Source organism: Botryllus schlosseri, chromosome 13, assembly GCF_051294905.1.
Source record: "Botryllus schlosseri isolate E-star chromosome 13, Bs_hap1, whole genome shotgun sequence".
Classification (NCBI taxonomy): Eukaryota; Metazoa; Chordata; class Ascidiacea; order Stolidobranchia; family Styelidae; genus Botryllus; species Botryllus schlosseri.
In genome coordinates, this window is record NC_137248.1 from 11715970 (window position 1) to 11733902 (window position 17933).

The 17933-nt window shown below is 40.9% G+C and overlaps 1 protein-coding gene across 1 annotated transcript; it reads left to right on the plus strand.

Moving 5' to 3' along the window:
- Window positions 1-61: 61 nt before the first annotated feature.
- On the plus strand, window positions 62-17643 carry LOC145453968 (uncharacterized). The gene is made up of 14 exons (XM_080331930.1): window positions 62-591; window positions 1618-3241; window positions 5803-5899; window positions 6823-6916; window positions 6980-7130; window positions 8858-9012; window positions 10346-10522; window positions 10581-10727; window positions 11792-11918; window positions 12426-12518; window positions 14028-14310; window positions 15299-15447; window positions 16322-16494; window positions 17263-17643. The coding sequence occupies exons 1-14, from the start codon at window positions 379-381 to the stop codon at window positions 17326-17328; spliced, it is 3549 nt and encodes a 1182-aa protein (XP_080188056.1). The 5' UTR covers window positions 62-378; the 3' UTR covers window positions 17329-17643.
- The last annotated feature ends 290 nt before the right edge of the window (window positions 17644-17933 follow it).

The window sequence follows — 17933 nt, forward strand, 5'->3', positions numbered from 1 at the left end:
AAAGCCCAGAGAATTTGTCACTTCGCCGAATATCGTGCTTAGGTGCATATTATGTGAGACTTTCGACGATTATATCTTACGCACTGGCATAGAACAGTGGTGTTGAAGACATGTCATCCAGTGCCGTACTATCCTATCTCGCTTTATTATAGCAGGTTGAACAAATTCACACTTACTCACGTTCGGTATTCGAAATCGCGCCGGGCCTCAGCTGTTTGTAAACCGGAAACAGATCTCATCGCGGCGTGTGTGGGATTTAGCAGAAAAACTGATGAAGTTTCATGTGAATTTTCTTCAGTTCAGAAACAAATAAATATTGGATGATATAACTGATGTAAACGTTACTGTTTTGCTAAGCATGCACGGCAAGAAACCAGGATGAGCAATGACGGACGTACATCAAACGAGACTGGCCTTTCTTCTAAATTGAAAAGAACTTTAACCTTACCATTGCCAAGAAAGAAAAGCGGTGGACCTAAATTTTTCGTTGAAAGCGCTAGACAAGGACGAAAAAGTAGCCAGAGAAATGAAAATGGCAGTTCGTCCCGAAGAGTAGCTAGGACATTATCAAGGAATGGAATTAAAACAAAGGTAGGTCTACCGCATGCCTCGGCTTTTCCAGAGTCTTTGTGATTTCCATTGTTCTATAAATTGATTTCTTTTTCAACCAAACTATTATCTGTTATTTGCCATGCACCCAGCTTCTTTTCTTTTGAATTTACTGTGGATTTCGTTCATGTATTGTGTAGCGACATATCGATGCGGTGCTTCAATCTCTCAATATTTTGAAGCCCGATTCGGCTCTGTGCCTTTAAGAATCAGTTGTCAAAATATATATCCACCATATCTAAAACGGTCAAGTTAATGCTAACTGGAAATGTCTTGAGATTTAAGTGATTCCAAATCCTTATTTATTTCCTAGAATGTATCCCAATTTTACAAGTTGAGGCCATTATATGGCTGTTGGTCAATGTACAATCCATCTTGAGCTTATGTTTCAGCAATAGACCTATCACAATGCGTCTGTGATCGGAGGTTTGAATTGGAATATTCCAAAAAGATCACGTTTGGAACCGCCGAATGTATACTGGCATTCTGTGTTCTACTTCTACTCTCGTATCTATAACCTATAGCGCAACTATGATCCAAACTCAAACGTGATCAAAGTGGTCATCTTTGGTACTAGAGTATAGAAGTATGAGTAACATCAGCAATTTCTACTCGAGCACGAGTAAGTGTAATGACTTCAAAATGAGTAAAAAAGTAATCAGCCTTGTTTTTCCTAAACAACTGAAAACTGAAGTACAAGTGGGACCATTTTAATGACTAACGTGGAGCAAGAAAGAAAAATCTACTTGATTACTCGGAAAACATAGAAGTAGCCCAATTTTTTATGACCACCCTTTGATACAACCCGCTGTTGTAATCATCATTGATACTCGAGTAGAAGTGGTGATTTACAAATAAGTAAAAACTAAATATTCAAAGCCTACGGAAGCTAGAACCACTGAAAAGTGCAAGTATAAGTGAAACTAGCATAAAATCATAACCACTGAATAGTAAGTTGAGGAATTAGGCAAAACCGACCAAACATTCTGAAAAATTACCTGTGTTCAGAACTTTGAATCTGAAGACGTCACGGACGAAAGCTACCAGGAAACCTTGTCGAGAAGTTCGGTATCTGGGGATAGCCGGTCCGAATCTTCCGCAACCAAAGACGCAGTGGAGGCTGCTTCCGATAGCGGCAAAAACGGCAAAAAGCGTCGTTACCGGAGATGGCATTCGGACGCGTTGGCCAAGTTCAAAGACGTACGCAAACTACTTAGCGGTTCGAAAAAGAACATCAGCATATCCGACGTGTTGAAGACGGTCACCCTCAACCGAAATCCGTCCGAAATTTTGGGAATATGCATCAAAGAAATCGAGAGAAGCGTCACGCCCGAGAACAGAAGCAACAGCGACGTACGCCAATCGAGCGTGATCGTGTCTCGCTTGATTTCCGGCGGAATCGCGGAAAAATACGGCGCCTTACAAAAAGGCGACGAGATAGTCCTTGTTAATAATCGCGACGTCAGTCAGTTGACGATAAAAGAGGTCGCGGCATTGATGGATTGCCATAAGCACCTGGTGCTGACGATACGCTCTGGTGCTAACCATTCAAACAATAACAATATCTCTGACTCCGATCAGGAAGACAGTATCGCGCTAGTGCAAAGAGTCTGCCACAATATATTCGAAGAAAATTTAAACACGCCCGATAGTACAAGCGAATCTGTCGCATCCAACAAAACTGTCCGCGCGCACCCCATTCCGAGTATTTACGATAACAATATCCCGGCTTTGCTAGACCCGATATTGTCAAAACTTAATGATAAGGCTAGTGGTAGTGAAAAGCAAGCGCTCGAAACTGAATATAACGAAGCCTTGCATATTTTACTGGACGCGATCAAAAGCTTTGAAAATCCACGTAAGACGCCGCAATCAATTATGTCTGCTGTCGCAGAAAACACTGGTTCTGATTTATGGGGTGCCGCGAGTCCAGAGAACTCGCAAGAGCACAGCCCGTCCGGTCTGACCGACACTGCCAATCGTGGCACCTTATCGACTACGCCGCACTTCCCAAGCTCGCTAGATTTGCCGGATATTCCCATATTCCCAGTGCTTCAGTCTGAGGTTTCGATTAGCGAAGAAATTCGAGTAGACGGAATGTCACAAAAGTGTAAGTCCTACCGGAGGTCCCACTCGTTTTCTACGTATCCGAGCGAAAGCACACATTCGAATAGTAAGTTCACAGCCCATACGCCGTCGCTAAGAGAAAATAGGCATCGGTTTGTTGGGAAATTGTCAAGGTCCGGTTCGCGACGAACTTCCGACAATAAAATCGATGAAATAGAATGCCGGGACGGCGGCAAATCTGCGTCGCAGTCTATGCAATCTGATCTCGATAGCCAACGCCCAACCACCCCCGGGCCTCATGCGGCAGCACAGTCAGAGCGCTGCTCCGGAAGAGGTGATGGAACTACCGAGAATATTTCCGAATGTGAAAACACTGACGTAAACACCGGGAGCGTATCCAGCCTTGCGATCGAAAATCAGATCAAACGCCAAAATGGTTCGCAACAAGATCTGAAGACCGCATCACGAAGCCCAGATGAAAACAGTGCAAATAACTTGTTTAAAATCGAGCATTCCTCGGGCATCACTCCAAATACGACTGTGGAGACCATGACTTCGACCCCAGGTAAGATTATATATTTATTACCCGATTGCGTGTGTAATGTTGTAGAAATTTTTACTCGCAGATGTTTTGATCGTTAGCTTATTACTGAAGGCAGGTGTTATTGAAATCTGTGCCTCGATACAGTCGATAGTACTGTGAAATGTGTTTCTGTTACAGTTCATTGCCTGTGGACCTTTTACCAATACCTTCTTATTTAGCAGATTGGTTGTGATTACATTCTGAATGTAAAATCGCAGTTCAGTATCTTGTATCATGAATTTCGTATTTGCCATATGTGTAGTCTGGCCTTAATTTCAACTCAATGATACTCAAACCTCGTTAGTGAAACGTACCAAACAGAAATTGATAGCATAGCAAACGATAGTAGACATGATTTATTGTTAGTGCAATATAGATACCGATGTGCTTCATGTCACTATTGCCTTCATGGCACCATTTTCTTTTGTAGGCTTTAAAGGAAAACTAAAATGATCAATTTCTTAGTTTTTGGACCCGTAGATAAAAGATTGTATCATTTTACAACCGTGTAGGTGACAGATCGGAAAGTAGCCTACGTTGAGCGCAACGTAATTTGCAGTAACTGCTGTCTCTTGGAAAGTCACTTTCATACTGCAATTACAGTAAATTGCTGTGCTTTTACAGGCCAAATTGTAGCGGCATTTTTGCTAACACCCTACAGTATTTACATTTGATGCTATCAAATAAGTCATGATTGGATTGTCGCGAACGCGCGGGATTCATAGCATGACATTTTTGTTCCGGTACTTGAAATATTTGCTGCGGGTTGGTCTATAACCGGCTACTAGGCTAAAAAGACTTGTTTTGTTTCGTAAATTATAGGGATCATGCTACATTCCTCATGTTAAGCCCATGTTATTCGTTGGCTAGTCAAAACATACATCATTATTAATAGAATTATATTTGAGTTAATATCATATGCGAAACAATTGAAATACGATAACTTATCATTATCTCATATTTTGTTTGGTCAGCTGCTCTGTAGACTTGGAAACAATACTACCGAGTAGTTACATTGGACTAGTATCAGATTACAGAGAGGTAATTTAGGAAATAATGAATCTGGCCTATACCAACTGCTGGGATATATTCTCCTTTGCGATTGTTGCAGTTGGTCTTACTGAACGAATAATGGGCTGTTTGTATTAGTTCAAAAATTGAGTATGGATTAATTTATTAATGAAACTGCAAATCAAAGAGTGTTTATTATTGACTTTATTAGAGATATGATAGGAAATACATTCACACATTTTACGAATTTAACTCAATATAGAATTTGTAGCCGACTCATTCACATTTATTTTCCTTGTGGCATTTAGACAATGCCAATGGCATATATCCGTGACGTTGTCATGTTCTATATCGCGATTGTATGATAAATGTTAAGGTATGCTGTGCTTGAAAGTGGTAGGTGTTGTGAAGTATGTTTCCTCTTGTTTATACAAGCAACGTTGCGTTTGTTTCTTTTATCATCCCACCGCCATAGCTTAGAGGTTTATCCTTATCTCCTGTAAACGAGGTTAAAATAGCCTTCAGCATTGTGAATTTTCGGCGTAGCCTCCGCTCATTAGATGAAATTTGTGGAAAAACATCATGGCTCTGATCATGCATTAATAGGCGCATCACAATAGCATGAAAGCGCTCGGCTGAATGAGCTAGCTATTTCAAATATTCTCTCTTCAAGCAATTCTTTACGGCCGTGTAAACATTTTGGAAACTGCTTCGAGTTTGCTGTGTAATCTCGGGACATTGTGCACCATATAAAACGTTGTGTTTTTGGACTGGCTGACTTAACGACATTTCTCTGGCATTCCAATTCGGTATACATCACACAGTCTACTTGCATAGTTTTATGCTACAATGTCAACACATAAAGGTCCAGGAGGCTAAGTTAGTAATTCTATATCAGTTTTAATTGAACTTCCATGCATATTATAAAAGATTTCTAGCATAATCTCTATTTGTCTTTTTGGACATGCTCACGATGATGGTAGTCATTAATGATAATTGGTTTTACAATTTTCGGTCATCATACTTTGAAATCTACACTCTGGCAAGGCTGCAAATCTTTCTACATTAGTAAGCCGTAGGCCTATATATTTGATTTCCAATCGTTTTGGATAAAGACTTGTGTGCCCTGGAGGTTTGTGTGAAAGTATCACTGGCGCCATTCTGTATGTCATTTGTGAGTGTAAATTCGGAACACTAATACAAGAGATATTCATCTTTATCTATCACCTTGATTTAGTTTGCTGTTCTCGCCTTCAATACTCTGTATTGAGGTCAGATTGACCACTATTTAATAACACGTTCTGGATTGAGAGTTTGAGGTCTGCAATTGGTTCATTTATGATGATATGTGTGATTCAGATGTAAGTAAGTTCGATAATTCGTAAAAAGTATAAAGCTCGAGATAATTCAAGTGGTTTTGACTTGTGTCTTTTCATTTTATCGCAACCTGTGGTGTTTTGAATTGCTGAAATTAGTAATAAACCGAACTGAACTCTATTTTCATTTAAAATGATTTTGCGTATCGATCACAGGACCAAAAACTATCTGGGACCGTATCGGATCACCACCCAGCCTGCGGAAGAAGGCCAGGAAGACCTTCAAAAGCTTTGCAAAGAAAAAGCCCGGAAGGTGACACGATTTTGTATCGACACCCGCATGACATGAAAGAAACCGGGCGGCAGTTTCGTTACCGGGCAATAGACCTTTAGGAATCTTCGTCTAATGTGCGCGTTTCGCAATTTCAAATCTCTGACGACTCGCGCTAGATTACGCGAGCGTCAATTCGGTGTTATCTCGTCTGGAATTTCACCGTTATTGTCTTCTTGACGGTATCACGGTATTAAGAAACGTCCTGGTGGTGTTATCGCCCGCGATCGTGGTTTATGAAGGAAGAGTTAGGTTTTACTGGTACGTAGACGAAAAATACGCATTATTGATGATTAATGATAGTACCAGCGGCGCAGTACTGCTAGTGTGAGAATGTTGTGGCTCCACGGTTGCCAATGAATTCGGCACTTGGCGGCCCATAACCCTAACCTAATCCCTACCTCAAATACATTAATACACACTTATCAAGTGCGAAGTGCCGAATTCACGAATTGCCGTATATCACAACTCAAGCTCATATTCAGTGAAACATTCATTTTCAAATTTATCAATACGATATTGATGCATCGCTTTCATAACAATAATAGTTACCTGCATAATGCACATGCAAGTTGTATCCAGAGATGGTCTGTAATGAAGTACTTATTGAGAGTACTCAAATAGGTTTTTTCTTCCAATTAAGGAGAAATTTCCGACATTAACTCTCCTTCTACTTGAGTAGCAATGCTGACTACTTTGACCACCTCCCGCATACGACATCACCGCTGTCTGCGTCTCGAACTACAGTAGGGACCGGTGGTCAAGGGTCACATACCATCTTCTATCACTACTTTACTACTGCTCAGTTTTTTAGACAAAACTAGGCTACTAGAGTACTGAGGAGGACCACGACCGCCTCTGGTTGTGTTGATAATAATAATAATCCGATTGTATATTCGCTGTAGCTCGGCAGACTGGGATTCTATTGACTCTACTCAAGACACGAGCGTACGGGAGGAATCGTCCGTAGCCGAGCAATACACCTCTGAATCGGCAGAGGTATTTCAATGCCCTCTTTTCTAATCTGTATTCTTGTGTCGAAAATGCCGATTCATCTTTCAGGCTCACCGACTAAGCTCGTATTTCATTCCGCGTAATGGTCATCCCGGCCACACGGGTAAAGCGCTCGACTTGAGCGAGTTCAAGAAGCACAAGCAGCCCCCGGGCAACATCGGAAAGTATTCCTTCAGCTCTTCGCAGAACCCCATCAAAGGTGAGCAACGCACGGACTGGTAGTTGTTATGTTATATTCAAATTCTTGTCGCCATAGCAAAAATTGTGATTTATTCGGTGGTATTTCGACCATACCTCATTGCACTCTATGACAATGTTATGCGTTGATTACTATTTCACAGATGCTCTGAGTTGATTGCTACTTCACTATGTCATTTTCACTACATATTATTGCTACATATTTCGTATGTTGCGACATGACCAACTGCTGTTTACGAACCAATATAGTAAGGAAACTATGATTTTCGTTAATAAATTAACTTTTAGTGCTAAGAAGTGCATAATTTCAGTGCTCGAACAGGTCACCTCTCGCCATCCGACTTGAATCATTAGAATTTATACTCGGTTCAGATTCGAGTACTCGAGTACAGAGGAGGTGTCTGTAACGCAGAGTTGGTCAGTAAATAAGTGAGTTTTGTAGTATCGGATGTACAGAGGTGTTGTCAGTAATGATGTGCCACTACTTTTCTGAAATACTCGAGTGGATTTTGTCTGCTTTGATTACAGTTTCTACATCGCAACAAACAATATATTCATTCATCTTTTGTTTCTCGACTGAAACCTGCAGTTTTTGATACCCAACTAGGCATTTACATATTTTGTGCTTTTGAGTTTTTGCCAATCAAAAGGAAGGCCTATCTGGACAGACGCATATCGCTTTCATGAGCGAAATTGCAACACAAGCCAGGCGATCCAGATTTGTTATGACGGTACTGATTTTAACTGCGCAGAATGCGACCTACTGTCATCACCATAAGTCATTCTGCGTTTGCCGTGGAGGTGCACGTCTTGCTGTCTTGTCACAGCACAGTCGATTTAGAAACAGAAGTCAGCTACACCTCGTACCAATCGTCTTCTTGTTATTACTTGAATACTTTGTCTTTGTGCATCATTGGCTACTTCTACTGTAGGTAGTTTTAGTATGGTCTGAAAATTGTCATTGCTGCTTGTAATCGAGCAAGAAATTTACGGCAATACTTGCACTTATCTAGTACCTACATTGGCTGCATTACCCGGCTCTACGAGTGTCTGAACTTGACTTGTGGCGAAAATTCCTAGGTCGCTTTCTAGCGAATCGGAATAAATTCATTACGACACGATCTTTTCCTGGAAATTAACACACAATTATTGCTATTATGCACTTGAAGAATCTTGTATAAAATGCATTATCCGCTCCGGTGTGATAATATCCGGTGATGAGGAAAGCGCAATTTTTGTGGATTATTGCGCAAGTTTGACGCTAAGCATTCGTTCATACCTTACATTCTTGAACAATGAATCACGGACGTTTCGAAGCTATCAGTGGCTGCATAGTGATAATAGGGATGATCGTTTACTGTATCGTGGTTAACATGATACCTGTACCACGAGAGCATTGTTTTGTCTTGTTTCCATTATGGGGAATGTTGATTACTCACTCATGTTTCAAACTCTTATCTTATCTCTCCGCGAGGCGTATGATGGATGTAACATTTATAATTTCCTGTTGTGTTATCGCCCGCTGAGTTGATCTTGCCTAATCCTTCATGACGCTTTCACTAAGACAGGAGATTTATCGATATGGAAAAGGATATCGTCTGGGTCTTAGTTCACTGGTAAATGATAAGGAAGCGTGCGGTTGTCTGAGCGAAATGTCATTTTTTATCATAACTTGAGCGATATTCGGTAGCTCTTACCTGGTTTAACACCGGGCGTATGTTTTTACAGGATCACTGGTGATTACGCTGTATGGGGCGCGCGATTTGAAGAAGGTATTAAGCGGGGTTTATTGTATTTGCCAAATTGATGATGACTTGAAGCATCGCATCAAAACGTCAATGAGACATTGTAATGGGTCTGTTGCGTGGAACGAATGCTATGAGGTAAGGAAACGGAAACTCGGGTACATGCCGGTGCTATGCTCGGATGCTAATTGGAACAACTCCATTTCCTTTCTGGATTTTATTACTCTTTTATTGAAATGTGAAAGGCTTTATCATGTGTGAAAATTTTTTGCGTCCGCAAAGTTTTATCAGCCTGCATCCTGTTATGCTGATAGCTAAGTAGTAAAGAATACTTTTACCAGATGCGGCCAAAAACAAAATGCTTCCACTTTTTCAAGGTACTCAAGTAGGTTTTGCATAGCGCTGATTAATGGGTACGATTTTAAACTGGTTCCACTCGTACTGGAACAGTTTCTTAGACAAAGCTATATCTTTATTTTCAACTTATGTTTTACGTAGTTTTGACATGGCTTTAAAATTGCAACTTGTGATTTAGTAGAAATTTGCATCATAACTTCTACTACTTGAGTGGAAATGCCGACTCCTTTGGCCGACCCTGGTTATTACTACATATTTTCTTGCGATATTACAAGCAACACGCTTCTATGTCATTCTTCGATCCGAAGATATTGCTATTGTAAGACTTGTTTTCATTGTGAGACAAGTATTCAAATCGGAGCACTTTGTCTGGCGGCGTGAACTCGGTGTGAAGTTCCGGCGTGAAAAGTAAATAGACACAGCTATTGTGGTCGTCTTAACTAATCTTATCCCTGTCTAAGTACATAGGAATTGACTGAAGTCTATTTCTGCCAAAAATTTGTCTCTTTTCTTGGTTTGCTGTAGAATTGAAACTTGAAAATCAAGAAAAACAGGTGAATTTGATTTGATTGATGTTAAGTTATACCATATTATAACCGGGGCCCCATTCTTGGAAATGTGTGGCATTTAGGTTATCCATGTACTATCATTGGTTTATTAGCAATTTTATCAGTTCAATACACCACAAAAAATGCGATACAATGAAAAGACAGGAAGATCATCGAAGCGACTAGGAGTAAGTAGTCTATGGAGTCAGACACCCAGCTTGGCCTAGGCGATGTAAAGAGTACTGTACTAGTAGAATTAATCTTGTTGTCTAAAAGTGAAAAATTATCCGATAAGAGGATTGAAAATTATGTAGCCTTCGGTATATATTCATTCTCATTCTGCAAGGATCTTCAATCACCCCTGATTTGAGATGCAACTCTATCCTAGTAGACAGTTTTTCAAGATGCTTCATTTATTATCCACAGTACTGAATTGTCGTTACTATTTATGTAGTTTCTACTAATAGACAATGTTTTGATCAAGTTTTAATTATATGCTCTCTTAAATCTAAATTGTACACAATATTTGAATTTTTGCAATGGTGAATAAATTCTCTTTCTCTTAGGCCAAATTGGAAGAGGCAAACGACCTGTACCTGAGCCTCTACGCCTGGGAGTCGGAAAACCAGCACAAAGAATTGGGCAAAGCCCGCTTGCCGATATCAGAACTCATGAGCGATCAGCTAGGCGTCGCGTTGAGGCTTGCCGTGAAACTGGAACCACGCGGGACCATTTACGTCAAGGTTTGTCGGTCGCTTCCCATTTTCCATTTCAAATCTTCAGCGTCTCGATTTTGTGCAGTTGAGTCTGGAGGACTCGTCAAAACTGGAAGGGCCCCGGGTTTTCGGCGCCGACTTGCAGAGCATTCTGGACCGGGAAAAGTCTGGCTTGCCGATACCCCTGCTGGTACGAGACTGTATCAGGGAGGTGGAACAACGCGGAATGGCGGTAAGTAGGACTTCAGTGACGAGAGCATGAAAAACTTTATATCAATAGAACAAGATCTATGGTCAACACATGAAATTGCACTGCGTGTTATCCTAATTAGGATGAGAGTTTAAACTGTTCTGTAAATATAGAATAAGATCTATGGCTGACGCTTGAAATGCCATGCAAAGCAGCCAAATTTAATTTTCAACAGTTTCATAGTATACTATGTAATATTAGTATACACATAAATTTATATACTCTCGGTGACCTCCGGAATTTGTTACCCCAGCTCTGTGTTACCTTTTTTCCGTGCGGCAAGTTGCTTACATCACATTTCTTTGTGAGGAAGGATTTCGAGCCCACTTGTTAACTGTTCAGTAGGCTTTGATGTCTGTTTGTGTTTGTAGTTTGCAGTAGAGCACTCCTTGCATCAGCCCCCTGTGCCGCATATTTCACACTCTCTGTTTGGTTACTCTTAAATCCTCCCAGATAAAAGTTAGCTCGTTGATGCATGATGCAGATTACTTTTAACTCGCTTCCGTTATTGCTACTGCCCTGCTGCGTGTCGGAGTATACTTCCAGTAATCTGTGAAGGATAACAGTGCGGAAATAATGGAATTGGTACCAATTTTACTGCATAGCTTCTACTTCCCGCTAACCATCTATCAATCAATCATCCAATGAAGCCTTAAGTCTGCCACAGAAAGCTCTAACGGAATGCTTGAAAGATCATGGCATCAGTTTAGTGTTCATGAAATATTTCAAACCTAGTCGGCAGTATTATGCGTGGTTTGCAATTGTCAATCACTCTAGTCTCGCTAGAGTGCTATACTCCTTTGCTTTGCAATCTTTGACCTGTGTGATCAGGATATCATTGTCAACTCTAATAATCTACGTTCAACAGCTGTATGTTTCGTCTACTGGCATTATCGATAAAGAGGTTTGCAATTTATTGAACATAATAGAAGTTCAGGCATATTTTCGCGAGTCATCCTGACAGTTATATATTTGATTTTCTTTCTGCAACATATTACAAATTATGGGTTCACTTAGATTAACTACAGCTGTCTGTTTTATTTTAGATTGTCGGCATTTACCGGCTATGCGGTTCTGCGATTGCAAAGCGTGAATTACGTGCGAAATACGAAATGGATTCCACAAAGGTCGATTTATGCCCAGATCAATATCCAGACGTGAATGTCATCACTGGTCAGCTGTCTTCTATTGTGATTCTCGTATTACCATCCTTGTTATTTTTAGAGTTCAGTGATGAACAATTACTACTTTGGTTGTAATCCCTACCGCCGCCTGTTTGATTACGAGTTTGAACCACTTCGTTAACTTTCGTTTGATTATAATTATAATCCAGCTATAAGCTAGTTTCGCATTAAGTCAATAAGCGCACAGCGTTAGGCCGTTAGCACAGCGCTAATTAAAGTCTAGACCTCGTCTGGTTTTTCTGCATCGTGAATACATAGCAAACTTGTGCTTGATAACATCTGACAATTCTGACGTTCTAGCATTGGGTTTGGTTCGTAATTTGAGATGGCTATTTGAAGTTAAGCTGGCTTAAACTGGGTTTGTAAATCCGCGTTTATTGTTTTGTAAGTATCTCAATTTCCCGGTAATCCCGGGGTAAGACCAGTGTGATGTATCGAGTCATATTAGAATGCGCAGCGTGATGTTATCTATTTAAAAATTCCGTTCTCGTTTTAGGGATACTGAAAGACTTTCTCCGAGAATTGCCACAGCCTCTTCTACCGCCAGAGTTATTGGAGGCCGTTACTCAGTGCATGGGCGATTACGCGGGTAATCTATTTTTTATTTGTGAATCTGCGGTTTAGCTGCCTGCCAAATGGCTATGTGAACAATTGCATACCTTGCAGTTTTTTGCCCATGAATCACTTGCTGCGTCTGACTTGTTGGAAAACTAGATGTGGTGATGTCGGGGCGTGTGTGGAATATTATTCCGAGACATTCCATTACAATTATCATGTACACTTGTGCAGTCGACACTCCATAACCTTTCTTGCCAAGCTGCAGTTATTTTGCTTTTGAGTAGCGAAATGGCAAGTCCGTAGCTAACTAAAATTTACCTAATGTGGTAGTTGAATTTTTATGAGTGACCTTTTGTGGTGTACTGCCTTACGCGGTACTGATTCATGGTCAAAGTATGGTTGCTCGTTGAATAATTTTAGGAAACAAAAATAGCCAAAATTCCTGTAGTTCTGAGGGCATGGCACAAGTTTTACGGGGCTGTATTCTTTAAAACCCAGAAATCAGCTCAATTTTCTCTACTTACTTGCCCGAGTTCCGTGATTCTGTCAACTAGACCATTGCACTTATGCATTTTCACTGCTTTCGTCTTGAGAGTAAACTATAAAAAGACACGCCTTGGACTTTCTATTCTGAAGTCATCCTATAAAGAATAAAAGATCTTAATTACCTCACGATACAGCAACGGATTATAGTACGCTGTACCTCGCCCGAAAAACAATTTTTCTCCACGAGAACAGCAAAAATAGCTCATTACTGTACTTAAGCTTCAACACAAAACTTTACCCCACAACGAGGTAATAAAGGAATCAAAATTTCTGCATGCTTGGTGTGATGTCTGTATACCGTGCGAACAAATCACGCCTCAGTGCGGTCATGCAACCGAGATTGGCTTTGCGATTTCTGAGACTATCCCAAATCCAATCTTTATTGCATGCTTTATTGCTGTCCGAATCAATGCACTTATGCACTTCTTAAGCCATTCATATCGTAACTCGTAGTTATTTTGGTTTATCTTGGAACTCAAATTGGTTTTTCTCAAGCGACTTTCATTGATTACTGCATCGAGTTGGCCAGTAACGAAAGTACTCTTACTACTTTTTCAGTGTACTAGAGACTTTGCATATCCGTACCACTCGCTCGCATGTTTTCAGACAACTTTCAAATCTATTTTGCATTTTCTGAAGCAAATCACAAATTGTATACTCATAATTTCACCAATGAAATTGTCGCTTAGATGTAGCTGTAAATGAATATATTTTCCGAAAGTGCATTCATGGTGTTTTCAGTCATATATGTTGAAAATTTTTTAATCCTAATTTCTTTAATTTCGAGAGTTGCCGGGTGCTGAAAATGCACGATGACCGCCCCCTCCCATGCCACATATTCACTTTTTATTTTCCACAGAGCTAGAATTTAGGACACTGCTTCTACCGCAGTAGCCATTCCGATTACTTTGACCGAGACGGCCACTGCCGCTATAAATTTGCAATATTTGATGGTAATCGAGAATTAGAGTCACATCACAATTTTCCATTTCAGACGCGAGCGGCGACTCTAATCTGCTATCGACCTTTGACGTCGCCACAAACGGTCACGACACGGAAACCTCGGCCAAGCGCCATTCCAGCGTCATGCTGAGACTCGTCGAGATCGAGAAACGCGTGTCGCTGCCGCCCGCCGAAAAGGCGACGCTGTACGCGTTGCTGAACCATCTGAAACGGATATCGGCCAATCACGAGAGGAACAAGATGACGTGCCAGAATCTGGCGGTTTGCTTTGGGCCGGTGTTGCTGGGTTCTGTGAACTCTCCGCCTGCCAAAGGGTGAGTTAAACCTCGATTGGCTGCATGTTAGTGGCAAGGACATTTCTGTGTGGTCGTGATCAACCCATCCACAGTATCACCACAAGTAGGCTACAATGGAATAAGCATGATTGAAAAATACCGAAATATCGTTAACGTAGCAGAACTCTGGCATCATTTTCGTCGCACACACTTTAGCTTTGATTTCAAAGCGCTGGTCCTGGCCCTTGGCCACTACAGTTGGGTTGGCTGTTTTCTGTGTTGCGTTGTGTTGTGTTGTGTTTTTGTGTTGTGTTGTTCTGTGTTGTGTTGTTCTTGGAATACCGGGAGGGGAAGCTAATGTATACGAAGTGAGGTGTGTGGTTTTTCTTGTCGTTTATAAGGAAAATGAGCGTATTTATTCTGACAGGATTAAGGTCACGGCGTCGGCCGTCTGGCGGTCTCACGGCCATTGACACTTCATTTTACAAGCAAAAAATTGTGACGGTAACGGCAGTAAATAGCATTTTCTTCTATCTTGTGAGAATTTGTTGTAAAAACCTGTACTTTATTATTCTCCCGTAAAATTGACGTGTTGTTTGAACGATAGGAGAGAACGGTGTCTCTGTCACTTTTCGATATTTGAGCTGGGCACGGTGATTAGAGAACTCGGATCTCAGTCGAGTATGGATTGTAAGAATTCCAGTTTAGTAGGGGGGCTGATTTTTTTAATATTGAAAAAATACGCGTTCACACCGAGATTAATATTTCATTGACGAAAAATATAGTTTCATTACTTCATTATATACGACAGAACCTCGAGACCTCAATTATACGTATCTCAGCAACTAAAAATGAAACGGGTTGCACGAGACTAGGAATGTTCGAATATTATGTTAGGGGCAACCTCTGCGGTTATTACATCGTAATAGGTGGTGCTGGAATACTCTGAGTTTAATACACCCAGACCTGGTTGATATCGGAAGCGTTGTTTTGAACTGACGAATAATCTCATCTTTTTCGATTGCAGCTTGGATTTGAACGCGGCGATCGGATTCAAGCAACACATACAAGTGCTCAACTTCATGGTGACCAATTGGCCGGCCGAACCTGTCCGGTTGTCTGATTTTGAGACGGCGTCCTCCACGGCGAACAAGACGGGCGAGAATTCCGAATCAGGTACGTACGTGACCCTTGACTTCAGGTTATAGAGTAGTGGAAATGGCTACTTGAGTAGAAGTACGCGTAATGCCGTAAATTTCTACTCAGTTACGAGTAGAATTTGCAATTTTTGACTCATGTCAAAACTACTCTTAGCAGAAATATTAATAATATATTGGAGCAGTATTCAAGTAAATAGTCTTAAAGAATGGATTTGTTCGAGGTGACATATTCTTTTAGTATTAAATCAAAGGGGGATACTTTCAAAATATCGACATGCTTCTTTGCTACGATGCAAAATGACCGAGGACACTGCTAATAGAGCAATTTTCAGAAATATACTCTGTTTTCACGATACAGGGGCTTGTTTCGCCCGGTTGGTATTGATGAACAATGTTCTTTCTAATTCTCTACTAGTTGCCGATGATTACCCCTGACGAGTGTCAGCTGGAAATATGAATATACTATTCAATTGGATATTGGAGTTCTGTAGCTCTCCGGCTGGTATGATAATTTAATATTTTCATTCACTAAAGGGATACAAGCCACTTCAATCGCTTCTTTTTACTTTGCAAATGCTCGAGTGTAAAATATCAGTAGTTTTTGTGAAAACCTCTTCAGTAGAAGCGGAAGCAGTCGGAAAAGCTACTTGAATACTGTAGTGACCTTTCACGGAATGCATAGGCAAATTTGCTCCATAGCTGTCTAGGCAAGATATGCACTTCCAAGCACAGACGTAAGCAAATGAGGTGGAAAGAGAATGAGCAGAGCGAAGTAAACTGATTACAGCGATCATTGCCTAGACACCAAGTGTCTTGAGCAACCACCACAAAATATGACGAAGAAGGAGAGGTACTTCATTACTGACCACTTGTTTGTTGTTTTCTGGCAGGTCATGCGTCTGCGTCGCATAGGATCAGCACAGTCAGCCTTACCAGGAGGATAAGCTGGTTTCCGCAAGGTATGGACGACACGGACGATACCGACGGCGAGATGTTGGACGTGGAACCGTTTTATCACGGCGATAACTTTGTGTTTCGACATTCGCAACGCAGCGGGTCGCTGGTGAGTTTTGGTGGTTTTTGCTGTGTCACAGTCCTTTGATGTGCGTCATGTTTGTAGAGGGGCTTTTACGAGCGGTCTTATTGGGAAGGAATTTAGTTTGGCGCGTCGTTAAAAGTGCTTGCTTGGTGACTTTTTCTAGGCGATGCTGGGTGTCGTGTCGTAGGTTTTCCGACTACTTCCACTGAACAGGTTTCGGCGAAAAACTGCTTGCATTATACACTATGGCATTTGAAACAATTTGTACTTTTTGATTCGTCTCGGGTGCTTATTTGCATTGCTTGCTCGAGCGGTTATGATTCTAGTTTGTAAACAAAACTATTCCTAGAAAACTTGACTTTTTTATCAAAAATTAAGTGAGTTGTTGTCGTATTGGTCAAAAGACTTTCTGTTAAATTTTCACTAATATTAGTAACCCCTGTCATGTTGCACAGCTGGGGTTTTCGTGAAATTGATTCAAAGATATCCCTACTCTAATTTTAACTTTACTACGCAATCTATAGCCTACTTTACATCCGGAATGTGAAAAATAAGTGGCTTTGCCTAAAATCTGTAAGTAGAAGAGGGAGCACTCTAAAAGCGCAATTGCTTCAGTTGATACTGCACCAGGTCGCATGAAATCTTTCTGGCGATGAAGTACTGCCTATGATATGGCTCTTCTGATCTATCCATCATATAATGGCATCGCGATACCCAAAACTGAGAAGGGCCTCAGATTAATTTGTTAATTACCCTCTGAAAGTGTACACTTAACATTTTTTTTCATTCCAGACCGATATCCTGGAATCCAACATCGATGGAGCCGGAGAAGATGGCGACTTTGACACTGAAGTCTGAGACGTCCGCCTTCCGTCCCTACACACTCGATTACCTCATCGACACAGCTTGCTAAGCATTGTATTGCATCTTTTTTCCTTTGTTCCTTCTTTTTTTCTTTTCCCAGTGTTTTTCGTTACGGTGACTATTAGCCTTGATCAAACTAGTTGTATTATCCTGACTGTACAAACGAAGAGTATCAAGGTACTATTATTTTTCTTTACTGCCAAGTCATATATAAGAGTAGTTCTCTATGAGTACCATACACAACAAGACAAGAATAGATTCTAATTTCACTTTGTTCAATGTACAATTACATGATGGTGCTGAAACGAATTTGAGACTCTTTGTTTGCGTGTGCCCAGGGGTGAGTTGCAGAGCGGGGATAGTCAGTAGTAACACAGTTCTTCTATGTCATACTTGAATGTTTATGATTTTAGAAACAGTTCCCAGTTGTTCGGCAGAAGCAGGACAAGACTAGTCACTATTGGTGTACAATCGATAGCTACTGTGACAACCTCTTCTCCACGCTGACCTGCATTTAGGAATTGTTGACGAAGTGCACACAATCTGGATACATCTGCCTTAATTCAATATCAATCATTTCTTGGAATATAAATCATCCT

Bases quoted from the DNA above. Each gene is read 5' to 3' on its own strand.
- LOC145453968 (XM_080331930.1), top strand. From the start codon at position 379: ATGAGCAATGACGGACGTACATCAAACGAGACTGGCCTTTCTTCTAAA. The intron at 7,131-8,857 runs GTGAGCAACGCA...ATGTTTTTACAG, and splicing joins TTCGCAGAACCCCATCAAAG to GATCACTGGTGATTACGCTG. The intron at 11,919-12,425 runs GTCAGCTGTCTT...TTCTCGTTTTAG, and splicing joins AGACGTGAATGTCATCACTG to GGATACTGAAAGACTTTCTC.